The 17,905-nt window shown below is 46.2% G+C and overlaps 1 protein-coding gene across 3 annotated transcripts in view; it reads left to right on the top strand.

The window, feature by feature from the left end:
- Positions 1 to 17,905, top strand: part of PXYLP1 (2-phosphoxylose phosphatase 1) — a 62,912-nt gene that overhangs the window by 36,665 nt on the left and 8,342 nt on the right. For 2 of the 3 annotated variants that reach the window (XM_003265316.3, XM_003265319.3), the window contains 2 exons: positions 9,904 to 10,062; positions 10,935 to 11,061. In XM_003265316.3, coding sequence (XP_003265364.1) covers positions 9,904 to 10,062; positions 10,935 to 11,061 — 286 coding nt within the window. Of the gene's footprint in view, positions 1 to 4,244; positions 6,182 to 9,903; positions 10,063 to 10,934; positions 11,062 to 17,905 lie in introns of those variants that run through there. The other variant, XM_003265320.3, reaches the window with a different exon arrangement.

The raw sequence follows: 17,905 nt of genomic DNA, 5'->3' as shown, positions 1-17,905 counted from the left end.
AGTGTCATGTAGCAGGTTCTTCTGCAAGCTGAGAATGGACACATTTATGTCTGTGGGTCATTTCTAGTTTTCTTTCAGGGTGGAGCTAGGTAATGACCTCCCTCCCTCCGTCTCTGTCTCCCTCCCTCCCTCTGTCCCTCTCTGTCTCCCTCCCTCTCCCTCTCTCCCTCCCTTCCTTTCTCCCTTCTTCCCTTTTTTCTTCTTAGTTCCTTATCTTAAAGAAGTTCTCATCAATAATTAGATGAGGGGTTAGAGATATCTGTTTAAAGATGTTTACTGCAGCATCATTTGTAATAGGAAACAAAGGAGAAGGCAACCAACATGTACAACAGTAAATACCCCATTACCTCATGATCACTTAGACATGTCTCTATTGACTTGGAAGGTTGTGCATAATATATTAAATTTAAAAATGGTACCTTTATATGGGGGTGGGTGTGGGGGAGAGAGAGAGAGAGAGAGTGAGTGTATGTGTCTTGAGTCAGCAAGAACAAGTACTAGCTAGTTAGTAAAAATAGAAAGCATTAGTAGAAGTATTCAGTGAATTCAGGAGAGTGCCTGGAGATCTCCAGGATCCACTGAAGAGATGAACAGAATAGAAAGCCACAGGATTTATGTGGCTGTACCCACTGCAGGGAGAGTGTGAGCCCAGCTGGAGTCTGATAGCCAGAGTGTGCGCCCGCTGAGCCAAGCCACCCAGCGCAGACCCCACTCACTCCCTGTTGTCTTGGCAACAGGGCTTTGGCCCCATGCTGATGACATTAAAAGGAGGAAGCCGACCTTGAAATGAAGTGAGTGCTGATCAGAGGCAGAGCCCTGTCATGTACTAGCAGCCCCACCTCACAAGAGGGAAGGAAGAGGCTGATCTAAAAGAAGCTACAAGGGCAGAATCTGAATCCTGTACACAAGGGTGAAGTAGGGCGGGCACCTGGGAGGGAGCTCTGGGACTGCCTCACCATCGTGCCCTCACTGTCATCCTGCCCTCCTGCCAGTGTGGCTGTCATACACACGGCAGATGCACTCTGTGCCTCAGAGCCGTAGCTCAGGGGTGAGCTCAGCTGAGAGAGAATGGGGAGGTGGCTGGGATGCATGGCCCCTCTCTAGGATTTATCTGGCTGGAGCTTCAGCATCACATCTTGCCTCTCTGCCTTTCTCTTTTCCCTGTGTCATCCGAGGGGCTGGACTCCACTGGCCAGGGGTCTGTCCGTCCACACCAGCCCTAGGTATCTACCAGAGGATGGGGCAGCTCTTGTGGGATGTCCACATGCCTGAGAGTGCAGGCCCCACCCTGGGCCACATTCTTTCTTTCCTTGAGGTGGCCTCCCCAAAGCCCCTCGCCTGCCTGGCTATGTCTTTTGAGCCTGTACACAGAAGGCAGACCACCCACCCACCCTCAAGGACAGGTTGCTGGTTTGGTGGCCTCAGTGGGTTGCAGACCTTTGAGACACAGGAAACTTATTTGCTCCTCTTGGGGAGAGAGAACAATGTCCTTGGGCCTGAGTGACCATCCGTCATCATTCCCACCGGAGCAGGGACAGAAGCACATGTTTAGCCTCTGACAGGGCACATATATACTCAAATACTAAAATATTCCTTGTGGGGTTCTCTGGGTGGTAGGATTTATGGGTGATTTTCCTTTTCTTTTTATACTTTAGTGTTGAATGACTATTTTAGGATGAACTCATGTTTTTTAGGAAGCCTAAAGACCCCTTTTTATTTTGAAAAAAGAAAATATGTTCATCTCTTCTTGAGTGTTGAAACTGAAAACCTGTTTCCAGGTACATTGGGTTCTTAGCCTGAACCCGTGGACTTCTGCGTTGTCCCATGGGGTTTCAGGGGTCCTGTAAACCTCCAGAAGCCAAATTCACAAGACTGTGTTCACATCGTCTTTCAGAGATGAGGGTCAATCATTTTCATCAGATTCTCAAAGATGAGGGTCATAACCTTCATGACCCAAAAAGGTTAAGGAGACAGGTTCTTTTCATGGTTGTTTTTGGAGGCCTGTCCTGGAAATCTCTTATTTCCAGTTTCTGTCTTGAGTGTGTGGTGATTTGGAGTCTGGTGTTGGCATCATCTAATCCAATGGCCCTGTTAGGGTAAGGCCAGTTACCAGCAGCTCCCAGAAGAGTGTAGGGTTTCCCGACTCCTCTGAGAGGCTGCAACTGGGGCTCAAGCCCAGGCCACAGGGGGAGACCCCATGCCCAAGCAATGGGTGGACTTAGGTCCCAGAGGCAAATGTCAGAGGAAAGGGTCAGAGAGGGAGGAGATAGAGCTTGCAAATAGCCCAGGGAGGAGAGCTCCAGGCTGATAGGATGTGCCCAGCCCTGAACTCTGCTGGAGTTCTCCGGCTCCCTGAATGCTACCAGGCGTATCAGAAGCACTTAATAAATTCTTACCTAATGTGGTTCACCATGAGGCAACATTAAGAATGAGGAAAACAAGAAAGGTTGGTGTATTGCAACTCAAAGTGGATAGATCAAAATGGGAAAAGCAGATTCAACTGTTTGATCAATCTCATTTATGTAAAACCAAGTGTCTCAAAGTCTACAAATGTGGGCTTGACTTTTCCCATTTCACCTGTATAACATGATTCCCACTCCAGCCTTTAAAAGCAGATGATGAGAGGCAGATAACAAAGGTGGGCTCTTCGCTGGGGTTCTGGTTTTCATTTGACAGTTACAATACACTTTTAAAATTCAGTACAGGTTAGAGACAGGGTGGGCATTTAAGATAATTTAGTGGGTTGAGGAGCACTAAGGGAATTGTGGGAACTGACAGAGCATGTCATTATTCCTTGGCAGACCAGTGAAGGAGAGATAATTCAAGAGCCTTTTGGTTTATTTGGGGGAGGAAATTGGAGAAATTAGGTGGCAGGAGTGGGGGTGTTTTAGCTTATGAGGAAGCGCTATCTCAGATAAGCTGAATGTATTTAAGGGAGCCAGAAAGGCTGCTAAAATTGGAGTGGCCGAGAGGAGAAGGGAGATTGGCTGGTTGTGCTTTTGTGAAGGGATGGACGCAGGGGTTTGATATCCCTTCCAGATCCCAAGTTGAAGGGAGCACCGAGCCTGCAAGAAACAGGAATAATCATATCCAGGGGATGGATGTAGAAAATAGCATTCATTCATTCATTCATTTATAAGATGAGGTCTCACTCTGTCACCCAGGCTGGAATGCAGTAGTATGATCAGGGCTCACTGCAGCCCCGAACTCCTGAGCTCAAGCGATCCTCCTGCCTCAGTCCCCCGAGTAGCTGGAACTCTAGGCATGCACCACCACATCCCGCTCACTTTTTAAACATTGAAAATAGTATTTCTTGATTCCTTACCAGAATCCATTCACGGTGGTATCTCATCATCATCATTACCACCCTGATCTGTAGGTATCATCACCTTCATTTGACAGATGAAGGAAATGAGGCACAGAGAGGCAGGGATACTTGCCCCAGGTCACACAGCTAGGAGGTAACAGAGCCAGGACATGAACTCACATCTTTGTAATACTATAGCTCATTTGCAGCCCCCAGCCCCAGGCTACCTCCCTGCATTCAGAACCATGGTAGCAGGGGCAACTGAGGACAGATGTCAGTGGAGTTCCAAGGAAAAAGTGACTGTAGTCCCCTAAGGAAGTGACTAGCATATGCAGTCACATATGCAGGTAGATTTCTGTCCTTGGCCCTATCCCAGGGCCTTGGTATAGGGAGGTGACCTGGATATCAGGGAGGTTGGCTTGGCACCCTAGGGGAAAGAAACTGGTGTGTCCTTGTGCAAGTCAAAGTAACTCCCAGATAATGAGCTGGCAGCAGATGCTCGGGTATAACTTTATCTGCTGCCCCTATGGCTGTTGAGTTTCAGGGATAACTAAGGTTCCCTGAGGTTCAAAGACCAGACAGGGGTTTGTGGCCTAGCAGCCTGTGCTGTTATGATCTGACTCTGACCCTGGCCTTTTCCCTCCTTTTTTCTATTCCATGGGGACCATCAACGGAATAAACAAAAATCAAAATGAGCAAATCATCATTAGATGAAACATGTCTCTCTAGACAAGTTTCTAGTGTTCGCTACTAACCCAAGTCTAGTTGATTAGGTCGTGTTTTGCTTAAAGCTGTTATTGACCACTCCTGGGCTCTCTAGAGGGGCAGAACTAATGGAATATATATATATATTTTTTTTTATAAAGGGGAGTTTATTAAGTATTAACTCACATGATCACAAGGTCCCACAATAGGCCATCTGCAGGCTGAGGAGCAAGGAGAGCCAGTCTAAGTTCCAAAACTGAAGAACCTGGATCCGATGTTCAAGGGCAGGATGCATCCAGCATGGGAGGAAGATGTAGGTTGGGAGGCTAGGCCAGCCTCTCTATTCATATTTTTCTGCCTGCTTATATTCCAGCTGCATTGGCAGCTGGTCAGATTATGCCCACCCAGATGTAGGGTGGGTCTGCCTTTCCCAGCCCACTGACTCAAATGTTAATCTTCTTTGGCAACACACTCACAGACACACCAAGGAGCAATACTTTGTGTTCTTCAACCCAATCAAGTTGACACCCAGTATTAACCATCACATCTGGTAACTTCCCAATATTTCTTTTATATCCATATCTTCACTGCATCGTTTCCATACCTGCACCCCCAACCAGCAACCAGTGAGTGCAGGCGGCCCCGTGCCTGAGAAGGCTATTTTCTCCTTATGGTCCATGTGCTTTCTCCCCACCTTTTCTTATTTAATGTCTGACTGTCCCCCACAACTGGATTGTAAACCCGGTGAGGGCAGAGACCTTGTCCATTTTATTCTCTGAAGAATCCCCAGCATGTGCTCCATACATGTTGGATGGCCAGATGGACAAATGCATAAATACCAAGCTTAGTGGGTGAGCAGGCCCAGGCTTACAGGCTGCAGGACCTTAGGTAACTCCCTTGACCTGCCTCTGCCTGAGGTCTACTGTCTGGCTGATGGTTACTCTTCCTAGGTTGAGATCCAAAGCTGGGAAAAGCAGAGAGGATCAGTTTGGCTTGCATCCTAGCTATAGCTATGGGAATGTTTACTAGTAATACATACGGAGTCATCCACTGTGCATTTGGGAGATGGGGTGGGGAAGGGTGGTGGGGAGGGAGCCTGCATGGGATAGCATCTGGTTGTTTTACTCATGATTCTAAGAAATTTGTTGGTTGCTTTTGAGAGGGAGGGTCCCAAGGAGGTGCTTTAGAGGTCGTGTTCTCTGCCATTTCTTTGAAATTGAGACCTTGCCGGCATCGTTACACATGCAGGTTATAGATGTGTGGACAGGATGAAAGTGATCGTAGATGAGATGAGCAGAGAACGCCGCCATAAAAGAGAGGCTTATTTCCAAAGGTAGCTTATGGAAATTTGCCCTCCTACTTGGTAACCACACCGCAGAGAAATTGCATGCCCGTTGGTAAAGAGTTAATCATCAGTAAAAGATATCTCGTATCCTGTTATTCATGTTGGTCCTGGTGGCACAGTGGCCCCAGGGCACTCATTTAGATTCATGGGTTTTCCCACCTACATAATGAAACTCGTTATCCTTCCATCTATTTATCTGCCCACTATTCTTTCTGATGCCCCCACAACCTCTTTCTCTTGCCCTGTGACATCTGAGCTGCTGTCATCTGCCTGAGGTCAGCAGAGTTTCTAATTGTCCCACAGGACAGCTAGAGGCACGGGGGGGCCTGGGCAAAGCCTGCTGGGAGGAGTAGTGTCCTGGAGCAGTGTCTGCCCCCAGCCCCTGGGTCTGTCCCTCAGCTCCCTTTATCTAGACGATCAGGGCAAGCCTCAAGAGCTGATGTGGTGAGTAGCACAGCACCAGGGCAGAGGCAGCCTGCAGCCCAGGGTCTGCTCCTCCAGGCCCCTTCCCAGCCTTCCTCCTGGAGCTCGGCCTGCACATCGACCCAGGCCTTACGGGACCCAAGGCGTATCCTGAGCCAGCTTGCTCACCCTCATCTGCCATGTTTGGCTGTGTTTCACAGCCTCCTCTCTGCTCCTCTCCTCTTCCCCTCCACACAGCCAGCTTCATCAGCCTTTCAGGCCCAGCTAGGTTTCTCCTCTGGGAAGCCTGTTTGGATGCCCCTCACCCCACACTGGTTCGGCAACCCTCAGTGCTCCACATGAGGAGTCAATGAGATATTTCATCAAAAGCATGGAGCACGGCATCTGGCCCAGTTCAGCAGGTATTTTTGGAAAACCTATCCTCTGTCAGTCAGCGAGGGATATAAATGTGAAAGAGGCACACTCCCAGCCCTCTGGATGTTTGGGATGGCAGGGTGACAAACTGGGACACCCCTGCTTGCATATACTATGCTGTGAGCCATGACGGCAGCAGGAACTGGGTAGGCTCATAGAAGAGGATGTGGGAACTGGGGATTCAGGGTGGGCTTCCTGGAGGAGGTGACCCTAGGATCAGTTACAGTGTTGGCCAGATTTCGGGAGCAGAGGGTGAGAGTAGAGTTGCCAGCAAACAGTGGAGCATAGGTGAGAAACATCCTGTGGGGTGGGGCGGCTCAGAGCAGCTCAGAACAGTGAGAACCAAGTTGGGATTGGGGTCAAGATGGAGCTGGGGAGACTTCTCCTCACAGCTTCTTTGCGTCAGGACCTGTTTTGAATGCCTGGTATTGGGAAGGCCCCTTGTGAACTGATGCTATGTCCTGGTGACTCAGGGAGGCACAAATAGTACAGGATGATCTCACACTCTGAACTAGTAGACAAGGTTGACAGGCCCAGATACCAGAGGAAGCAGCAGATAAAATCTTTCTGGACAGAAGGTCTCATTCTGATCTTTATCTGTGGTTTTCAAACCACTGCTTCCTTGGGTCATGGGTGGGTCATTTGCACCCAACCGCCATGGTTCCCAAATGGCAGCCACAACAGGCCTCACCCTGGGTGCTTACAGATGAACTAGCAAACTGTGGGCACTCTAGGACACCCACTGTCCTCACCTGTGCCCCTCCATTTCTGTGTCACTCATATTATCCTGTCTTCTTAGCTGCTTCTCTCCCTGGCCCATACTCCAAGGGAGTGTGCCCACAGGCATGGCCAAGGGGCCAGGACTTGGTAGATTTCACAAAAGAGCAGAATCAAGGACTGAGCCAGCCAGAAGGGCCAGGTCACTAAGAGATTGCCTTAGCACTTTTCTATATTTCCATGCTCTTGTGCTAATCCCCCTGTAGTGAATTCCCTCTGAACACCTGGGCTGTGTTAGCCATCCTAGCACCTTCCAACTACTGGAAAGAAAGTGGCCCTAGGAACAACCAAAGGGCTAATGTTGGGTGGGTGAATCACCAGTTCTGTATCTCTGTGATTGTTGTTTTGGTAACACAAGTAATGAAGGGAAATATGTTCATTGTAAAAAAAAAAAATGCATACCTAGGCAGCATAGAAATACAGAAATATATATTTCTATACATATAGAATACATTAACATATGCTTACCATAAATATATATGCAGTCATGTACCACATAATGACTTCCATCAACAACAGAACACATATATGACAGTGGTGCCATATTATAATACCATATTTTTACTGTATTCTTTCTAAGTCGAGATATGTTTAGATACACAAATACTTCCCATTGTGTTACAACTGCTTACAACATTCAGTGCAGTAACGTGCAGTTCAGGTTTGTAGCTTAGGAGTGGCAGGCTGACCAAATAGCCTGGGTGTGTAGAAAGCTCTACCATCTAGGTTTGTGTAAGTGCACTCTATGATGTTTACACTATGACAAAATTGCCTAAGGGCCATTTTTCAGTGCATCCCCATTGTTACGCAACACATGACTGTACGTATATGTGTGTGCGAATATATGAAACAAGTAAAAATACTTTTTCACACCCCATTCCATCCTTTCCCAGAGGAAAACCACTGCTGTGTTATGATGGGTAACCTTCTAGACATTTTTTCTTTGCATTTACGTAATAAACAAATCCCTGTATATTTATGCATTTATGGTTTGTTTTTTTTTCTTTACACAAAGAGGATTATATCAGTATACAGTGACTTGGTGTATTCACTTCACTTAATTTATCTTTGATTCTTTTCCCTTCTTTTTAACTGGGATAGAACATTTCACAGTAGGGACATAACATTCTGTTCTGCTAGAGATGGATATTTAGGTTATTTCCCTTTTTTATTATTACAAACAGCACTGCAGGGAATCTCTTTGGCCATACATTTTTGTGCGTGGGCATCACTATCTTTATAGATACAGAATGGATTCCAAGGCGTAGAATAACGAGATCGGGGGTAGTGCACATATACCATTTTGATGGCTACTGCCAAACACTCCTGAAAGGTGCCAGTTTCCGCCCTCCCCTATGATGTTTGGAAGTGTCAAGTTCCTCACACCCTTCCCAATATTGAGTGTTATCATTAGAACATGATTTTCCAGTTTGATGAGGAAAAATTACTAATATAGTCCACTGTTTGATTTATTTTTCTTTAATTATGAATAAACTTAATTATGAAAAACAGTATCACATTGTTGTTTTATCTGTATCTAATTATGAATAAACTTAAGCATCTCTTCATGTGTTTATTGGCCATTGGTATTTATTTTTCTGCGATTAGCCTGTTCATATCCTTTAATGATTTTTCAGGTGTAGGGGCTCTTATAGACTTTGGATATTAATCATTTGTCTGTTAGGTTAGTTGCAAATATTTTTCTCTCAGTGTGTTGCCTTTTATCTTTGTTTAGGGCATCTGTTTGCCAAAGGGAAGTTTTAAATATTTACGTAGAAGAATTTGTAGAAGTAATTAGGGAATTTACATTGATTTAGGCTGGTGGTTAGTCCCTGTTTTAGCTATTGTTCATGTGCATGTGTAGATATTATGGTGATTAATAAATCTTTTAGAAGTTAAAAAGATCTATGAGCACACCTATTTTCTTGTGTTTCCCTCAAAGGGCGGATGCTGAAAGTATGACTATTACTGTCTTGGGAGTTCTAGAGGATCTGTGATGCTACAAAGACATTCCCTAGGCATGGAGAGATTAGGGACCACTGAGACAGAAGCTGTTCATGAGGGATAGATGGCTGGGCAGCCCCACATTTCCATTCTTACAGATTAGCATCCAAAAGAAAAAGAGCACCTCTTCTAGAGTCCATATATCACCCATCTTGAGGAAAGGGAGTCCAGTTGCCCCATTACTATCGTTATTGACTCTGGTCACATGTCCACCCCTGCCAGGGGGTGGGGACACTGTGATTGACAGTCCAGCCTGACCACACATGGTGGCGAAGGGTTAGCTCACTAATGGAATGAGGGTGGTAGATGGACAAGCACACAGATTGCAGGACCCACACATGCCACCCCGAAGACAGTGGCAGGGAAGCTGGCCTGAAGTCAAGGAGTAAGCGTGAGACAGGCTTTCACCTACCACACATGCCTTGGTCCTTGGCTTTCTTCTGTAAAGTGCTCTCATGGGTTAAATGAGCGACTCTGAAGGCCCACAAAGCATAAAGCAGATGATGATAAATGGGGTATGTCAGACACCCACATCTGGCACCTAGCAGGTCTTCAGTGAGGAATGATGGTTTTCCTCCTTCTTGTTGTTACTGGAATTAAAGGGCATTAGGAAGAGGTAATCAGGTCCTAAGAAGTTAGTGTGTGAGTTCTTCCTCCAACTGCCCTGAGTGAGGCCCCTTTGCTTGGGAGGCCCCCCTGGTGTTGAGTAGATGGTAAGGAGAGGGTAGCGGCAGTGAGGAAGGGGCAGGACACAGTGGGGCTCAGAAGCCCTTCTCAAATGGGAAGCTGACTTCTGCTCCACTGAAGTGCACCCTGATTCTCAGTGTAAGAATAGCTCCTCTAAGTGAAATCCAGCCCTGCGCTGGGCCATGCAGCTGGCCTGGCGCCCCAGGAACTGTGCATCACAACCTGCTTTGCTTCATTTCAGTCCACCTGATCCCGGTGTCGACAGCTAAGAATGGAGTGAGTAGCAAGAGTCGAAAGAGAATCATGCCTGACCCTGTGACGGAGCCCCCTGTGACAGACCCCGTTTATGAAGCTCTTTTGTACTGCAACATCCCCAGCGTGGCCGAGCGCAGCATGGAAGGTAGGCCTGACTGTGCCACCAGGACAGACACCCCTTTGGGGACTAGTTATTCCAGCAGCATTGCACAGCGGTAAGGAGCAAGATGGCCAGGACCCAAGTCCTGCAGTTGCCACCAGGCTGTGCCCTTGAATGAGTTCCTGGGTCCTTGCATTCTCCTCTATAAAACGGGAGTAACTCGCAGGACTTATGCCTGGGACTGGGGAGGTTTCAGTAACTGCTCTGAACATACCACGTGGCTCACGATCAACCCACCACAAATGTTTGCCATCATCATGATCTTTAGTGAGACAGCAGCAAGGTAGAAGGGTAGCCTTGGCAGGCACTAGTGCAGCACATTGAGACACTCTGCTTTTCAGGGTAGCTTCTTGGGACTTGGGATGTCCACAGGATGTCCTGCTGGCGTCTTGCCACAGAAGTGAGGCAATTTCTACAAGTTTTGCCTTTCTAAAAGTATATCAGAGCATAGTGTTGAATCCTTATTGATCTCTTTATGCCTTCTCTTGTCTCTTGAAAGATTTAAAGCAGAAATCTTGTTTCTAGTATTTCCATGGCTCTCTCCCTGGTCTGTGCATGTGAGTGAGGCCACATTAGTAGTCATGCCCGCATTTCACCGGCCTCCCGTTGTTTCCAGGAGGTCTGGGACATAATCAGCCTACTCACATTCCTCTGTCCCGCTTTGTAAGACTATTCAGTGCCCCCATCCAGAATGGCAGCCAGGGCCCCTTCACTGTGGCTCTGCAACCCCACGGTGGCCTCTGCTGCCTCCTGCTCAGATTCCCAGCACAAACGTGGCCAGGTCATCCCCTTGGCCCCCTTCTAAAAGGATTGACACCTACTGAGTGATAACCAGACAATGTGCTTCTCTCGCGCAGGTCATGCCCCGCATCATTTTAAGCTGGTCTCAGTGCATGTGTTCATTCGCCACGGAGACAGGTACCCACTGTATGTCATTCCCAAAACAAAGCGACCAGAAATTGACTGCACTCTGGTGGCTAACAGGTAAATTGCACTTTTTCTAAAAGTCATTTTCAAGTATCTGTTATATCCTGTAGGATAGAGAATGACAGGACCTACACTTGGTGAACCATACTGTTTGCAGGAGCCTGAGCTCAGAGCAGTCCTACATGTGAGTGCCATTATACAGTTGAAAAGACGGAGGCCCACAGAGGCGGGGACACCTGTTTGAAGCAACACAGCAGATATACTGAGCCCAGGCCGGTCTGAGGCTCACCCTCCCACCCTGATATTTTTCACTTTAATAAACAGTTGAGACACAGTACAGTGAGCACTGAGTTAAGAGTCCTCTGCCCCAGCTCACCTGCTCCATTCAGAGCAGTGGGCAAGCCCCTTAGTGCCCTCTGAGCCTCAGCCTCCTGCCTCTGAAACGGGGATCACGAGGCTCCCCATGCAAAGTTGCGTCAAGGAGTAAGTGAGATGACACAGACAAATGCACATTAGCAATTGCAGAGCCATATAAATGTAAGAATTATTTCACCCTTCTAATTTTTCACTGGAGTAGTGGCAGCCTGTTCTTGGTTGAAAGCCCTTAGGATGAAAAATAATTGAACAGAGAGTGGAAATTGTATGGAAACGGCATGGCCCTAAAATTAGAGGCATAGTTAGCAATAAAATATTGGGCTAGACCTCAGCAAATGTGTCTGGAGGCACATAACATTCTAGCAGAGTTTACTGAATGAGGTCAGGAGACGAAGGAAGTGCTCAGTGGGGAAGACGTTATTTTGATGGAATGCTTCTGGGGTGCCAGCCTGCGCCAGGAGGGGGAGCCTTGTGGTGCCATGGATTACCTCACTACAGCCAGGGCTGTTCTTTAAAAGTGACACTTTGCAGCTTGTCTTGCAGGGCGCCTGTCACAGTGATGCCCGGACCCTCTAATCGGGCCATTTTTGCTGCTCCCATTTGAGAGGTTCAGTTCCTAGGGACCAGTTGGCCTGGCTGCCTCTGCCCTCATTTTCCTTTGCCTAGTTTTATTTTATTGAACATTCTGTATTTTTAGAAGCCACTTTAAATCCTTTGTGTAAAGAAGGTGGAGTATGCATAGTTACTTAATATCATTTAATTAATTTAATCTTTAAAAACAGTAATAGTTGACTCAACATTATAAACAGGTACTTAAGAGTAAGAGTGAGCAGGAACCCCGGTGAAGGGGACCCTCTCTAGGCTGCTGACTCCCCTAGGACTGTGGGATCTGGGTCACCAGCAATACCTGCTGTCTTCCCAGGTGCTACTTCAGCTTTAAAAATTACCAATGCTGTGACCTCCTAAAAGGTGGTGTGCCCTGGAGCGTGCCCATTATTCTAGTCTAGTGAAACGGAATACTGGGGCCAGCAGGCAGGGTGCAGTGAGCTGAACCAAGAACTAGCTGGCGGTCCACAAGTTTGTTGCCCCAGGGTTTCCATCCACAATGACACACCCCGTGACTCTCAAAGCCTTTGTAGTAGAAGCTGCCTCTTGGTGAATGCCATGTACTTTATAAGGAAGGTGCTATTTTAACCCTCATAGTATTACGTTTAGCCAGCATTAAGGTTATTAGTTATTTATATGCCATATTTAGTAAATGCTTTTTTGCATTCATAAATATGAATTAAATATGCTTTTCTACATCCAAAGAAGAGAAAACATCCACTTTGATCAGCATTTATTGCACAAATTTTAGTTTTATGCTTCTATCATGTGCCAGGTACCAGAAGGTAGTACACGAGCCGGCACCTACATGAAGTGAAGGGGCCAGCCCTGTGATGGTCCAGGGACAGAGCGTTCCCGATGGAGTAAGCAGCAAGTGCAGGGGGCCCGAGGCTGAAAGAACTGGGCAGGTGTGAGCCACAATAAGACCAGGGTATGGCTGGGCTGGAGCAGTGACGGAGGGAGTGGGCTTCTGAGGAGTCGAAGAAGAAAGGCTGCTCCTTGGGGCTGCCCCTGCCCTCAGGGAGCTCAGCACCTTTACAGAGACAGGCCCGGTGCCCAGGACACAGCAGCCCTCAGTGAATAGTAGCTGGCACAGGTGGCAGCAGTGGTCGCAGCATTAGAGAAAGAATAGGAAGAAATGGAAGAAGAGCAAGAAGTAGAAATGGAAGTAGTTTGGGTGCCATATTTGGGGGCATGAGCCAGAAGACGGGCAGCCTGACCTAACCTGGGGCAGGGAGGGGACACGGGGTGGCAGATCAGGGAAGGCCACACAGAGAAAGGGACCAGAAAGGTGTGCAGGAGCAAGTCAGGCAGAAGCTGGTGCTGAATGGCCCCTTGGGCGGTGAGACCAACCCATGCAGTGTGAGGTGGTGGACAGCTTGGCACATTGGGGCCCTCAAAGTTAGTTTCACAGGCTTGAGCAGAAAGTTAATTTCACAGGCTTAAGCAGAAAGTTAGTTTCATAGGCTCGAGTGTGGAGTGGAAAACTGGGTGGGAACTAGGTTATCTGAGGCTTCGAATACCCAACAAGGGAGTGTGTGTCCAGGCATGAAGGCAGCGAGAGAGCCGGGCAGTGAAAGGGATGAAAAGATGAAGGTCTCTGACAGCCATAGTGTGGAAGATGGATTGGAAGCTGGTGGCAGCTAGTGGTGTTATTATTAGGGTAGTGATCCAGAGGAGAGACTTCACTCAGAATCAGAATCCACATCCTTAAAATGCCCCCACAAGGCCTGAGTGCCCTTCCTCCACCCCTTACCCACCTGAACTTGCCCTCCGCTCTCCTCGTGCTCGCTCACTGTGCTTCAGCCACAATGCTCCTAGCTCTTCCTTCCACACTTGGGCACTGTATGCTGCCTCAGGGCCTTTGCACAGACTGGTTTCTGTCTCTAGAAGGCTCATCCCACAGATAGCTTTATGGCCAGTCCTCTTACCTCCTTTAAGTCTTTGCTCAAATGTCACCTTCTCAATAAAATCTACTCAGAACACTCCAGTTAAAATGACAAGGTGCTCCTCCTTCCACCCTGGTCTCCCACAACCCCCTTAGCCTGCTCTTCTCTTTGCCACAGCATCTGTTACTTTCTAACCCAGACAAATACACACACACACACACACACACACACACACACACACAGTGTTCATTGTGTATTGTCTGCTTCCCCAGGCTAGAAAATAACCTCCCTGAGGGCAGAGATTTTTATTTGTTTTTGTTCACTGCTGCTGCATCCCAAGTACCTAGGACGGTGACTGACATATGAGTGGTGGGGTGTGATTAAATGTTTGTTGAATGAATAAATGATGGCAGCTGAAACTCAGAAAGTGGCAGCAGAAACTCAGAAAGTGGAGCAGAGTGGAGAGAGTGAATGAGTCTTAGAGAAGGTTACAAGGTGGGATCAATTGGACTTGGTGGCAGGTTAGACAGGGGTATGAAAGGCAGGCACGATGGGGCCCAGGTTTTTGACTGGGTGTCTGGCTGGTGGTGGTACCCCTCCCTGGAATTAGAGAACACAGAAGGGAGGTATGGGGGGAAGTTAGTACAGGCATTGGTGCTACATTTGAGCTGTCATGAAACATTCAAGAGACAGTTTCTAGTCAGTAATAGGCTGTATATTTTTTTTTTTTTGAGACAGAGTCTCACTCTGTCACTAGGCTAGAGTGCAATGGCGTGATCTCAGCTTGCTGCAACCTCTGCCTCCCAGGTTCAAGCGATTCTCCTGCCTCAGCCTCCTGAGTAGCTGGGACTACAGGCACGTGCCACCACGCCCAGCTAATTTTTGTATTTTTTTTTTATTTTTTAGTAGAGTCGGGGTTTTCACCATGTTGGCCAGGATGGTCTTGATCTCTTGACCTCATGATCAGCCCACTTCAGCCTCCCAAAGTGCTGGGATTACAGGTGTGAGCCACCCTGCCCGGCCTAGTCTGTATAATTTTGCAGCTCAGCGGCACTGGCTTGCTGGGAGAGAGAGGTTTAGTTGAGAATCTTCAGCATGTTGATGGCATTTGAAGCTGTGGGCTTGTATTACAGACAGAACCTGAGGAGTGAGGGATGGGTCAAAACCAGAGTCCTGGGAAACACCAGCCTGTGGTACTCAGAGAGAAAAAGGATTTCAAGAGGGGCCAGGGGTGTTGCAAATGGGGAAAAGTCAGGAGAGCAATGTTATGAGAGCTGAGGAAAGCAGGGCGATGCATCACATCAAGTAAGACCAACAGGTCCAGAAAGCTAAAAATGAAGAAAAGTACATTGGGCTTATCTTTTCATAATCTCATGTTATTAATATGTAAGATGATAAATTCTTTAATTGGCATGAATTTTAGAAATCTAGTGTGATTCCAGTTTCCAGCTATGTATGCTCTTTTGGATTGTGTCTTCTGGTACCAGTGTCACTGGTCATCGGCCTCCTCTGCTTGCCTTAACATTCTGTGCAGAACTCAGTCATTGCTGAGATTTTAAATAAACAATAAATGTTCTCATGGGTGTGTAGATTAGCCTTGGGTTTGGCCTCAAATTTTGTGGCATAAATAGATGTGAATAATTCATATAAAAGTGAAGATAAGGACTCCAAAGTGAACGACTTGAAGGCTTAAGATAGTAACACTTTTGATTATTTCAGTTTTCATTATGAAAGTAGATTTTCAATGATCCCACAATAATATGAGTTTTTCCTAAAGAAAAATTTATTTTCATGGATATAATTATGTCTGCATTAGTCAGGGTACACCTATTTTGTAAGTTTATTTTGTAGCACAGGGACTCATGAATGCATTACCTTAAATAACAAGGAAGTTTAGCTCTTCCTCATGTGAAGGTCTGAAATGTGTGTTCCAGATCGTGCTAGTCAGCTCCACCTGGTCATTCAGGGCCCCAGGTTTCTTCCAGGTTGTTGCTTCTACCATCCTCTGGGGATGGCTACATGGTTGAACCCTGGTTGCTGCCAGGCCTAAATAATGGCTGGAAGGAAGGAAGAGAATGTGAAGCGGGCATACACATGATCAGAAAGCCTAAACCCAGAAGTGGCATACATCTTTCCGTTCTATTGGCGAATGCGGCTTTACCTCATTTCAGGACCTCAGAAATAGGATCTAACCAAGTTCTTAAGAAGAGAATAGATTTTAGTGTACAACTAGTACACTACTCTCATCCACAGTAGCCTTTAGTTTTAATACAGTCATCCACAGAGAACTGGTTCCAAGACCCTCCTTGGATACCAGAATCTGAGATGCTCAAGTCCCTTATGTAAAATGGTGTTGTGTTTACATAGAACCTGTGCACATTCTCCCATGTACTTTACATCATCTCCAGATTATTTATAATGCCAAATACAATGTAAATGCTATGTAAATAGTTGTTATTTGTATTATTTTTATTGTTGTATTGTTATTTCTTAATGGGTTTTTTCCAAGTATTTTTGGATCCACGGTTGAATCTTCCAATGCAGAATCTGAAGAGATGGAGGGCCAACTATATTTTCATAAAAATCTGAATATTTTAACAAACCGTATGGGAACTTATCGTATACATTTCTACAGATTATGGAAGGCTTGCTATTTTCATGAAACATCCAAGGATGGGACACTTCACAGTTGAATTCACTCACATATATTTTTAGAACATCTGCTGTGTGCTAAGCACCCTCTGGTCTCCAGGAATGGAGCAGTGGACCAGGCAGACAGGGCCTGGGTAGTCAGATCCAGGTCCAGGACTCGAGTTACCTGGTCTGCTTTCCACTAAAAAGATACAGCCATTTGTTGTCAATTTTTTTTTTTCTTTTTCTCTTTTTTTTTTTTTTTGAGTCAGAGTCTCTCTTTGTCACCTAGGCTGGAGTACAGTGGTACAATCACAGCTCACTGCAGCCTCGACCTCCTGGACTCATGTGATCCTCCTGCTTTAGCCTCCTGAGTGGCTGAGACTATAGGCCTGCACCACCATGCCTGGCTAGTTTTTGTATTTTTTATAGAGACACGGTCTCACTATGTTGGCCAGTCTCAACTCCTGGCCCCAAGCAATCCTCCCACCTCGGCCTCCCAAAATGCTAGGTTTACAGGCATGAGCCACCATGCCCGGCCTGTTAGCTATTCTTTAAATGAAGTTTTTCTTCCACAAATCTTCATCTTTGCATGCCAAAAACAAACAACACAACAAGAACAAAAAAAAAACAAAAATAAAAAACATTGGAATGAATGCAGTTAGATATCATTAAGCAGTTAGATGCCCTGAAAACCTGGGTCACCTCAGCAAACACTTCCAGTCGTGAAATTCCATTTCTAAAATTGGCAGCAAAGCTTTCTCAGATCCTCAAAGAAACCTCCAACCTGAAATAATGGCCTGGTGCAGAACATTTGACTCCTGTTGATGGATAGCCTTTGTTTATGTGGATTACTCTTGGCAGCCAAATTGTCAGTCTGGACATTCTATTTCCCAGTTTGCAAACATTTATGTGCTTTAGCCTCAGGCAAAATAACGTACCCTGTTTTTGTGGAAAGGCATAACTCCCTTTAGCCATCCAGGGTGATTTATTAGACTATACTGCATGTCTGGATTAGTATTCTCTAATTTAAAAACATATTTTTAACAGATGGATTTTTTTTTTAGCTTTATGTTGTTGATAGATAATAAACCCATTTTGGCAGCCATTTTTAAAGCACTTTCAAAGTTAATTGGGCCCTCAGACAGCAGGGGTTTGCCATTAGAACAGTTTATCTTTGCTTCTTTTCATGCTGATTCTCACAGAGTTTAGTCATGAACTACTCTATCCGTCCACTTCTCTTCAGCTGGAAAATGTATATACATTCATAGGCTACTTCATTATTCAAAGAAAAGATGTTTATATTCATAGGTCATTTCATTATTCAGGGTAATTGTGTATTAGTGACTAGAAAGATTTACTACATATACTTTGTGGCAGAAATATAGATACTCTCAGAT

The sequence above is a fragment of the Nomascus leucogenys genome, chromosome 8 (assembly GCF_006542625.1).
Source record: "Nomascus leucogenys isolate Asia chromosome 8, Asia_NLE_v1, whole genome shotgun sequence".
In the NCBI taxonomy this organism is placed as follows: domain Eukaryota; kingdom Metazoa; phylum Chordata; class Mammalia; order Primates; family Hylobatidae; genus Nomascus; species Nomascus leucogenys.
The sequence above is the reverse complement of the archived record's forward strand: the minus strand, read 5'-3'. Positions and strand labels throughout refer to the sequence as shown.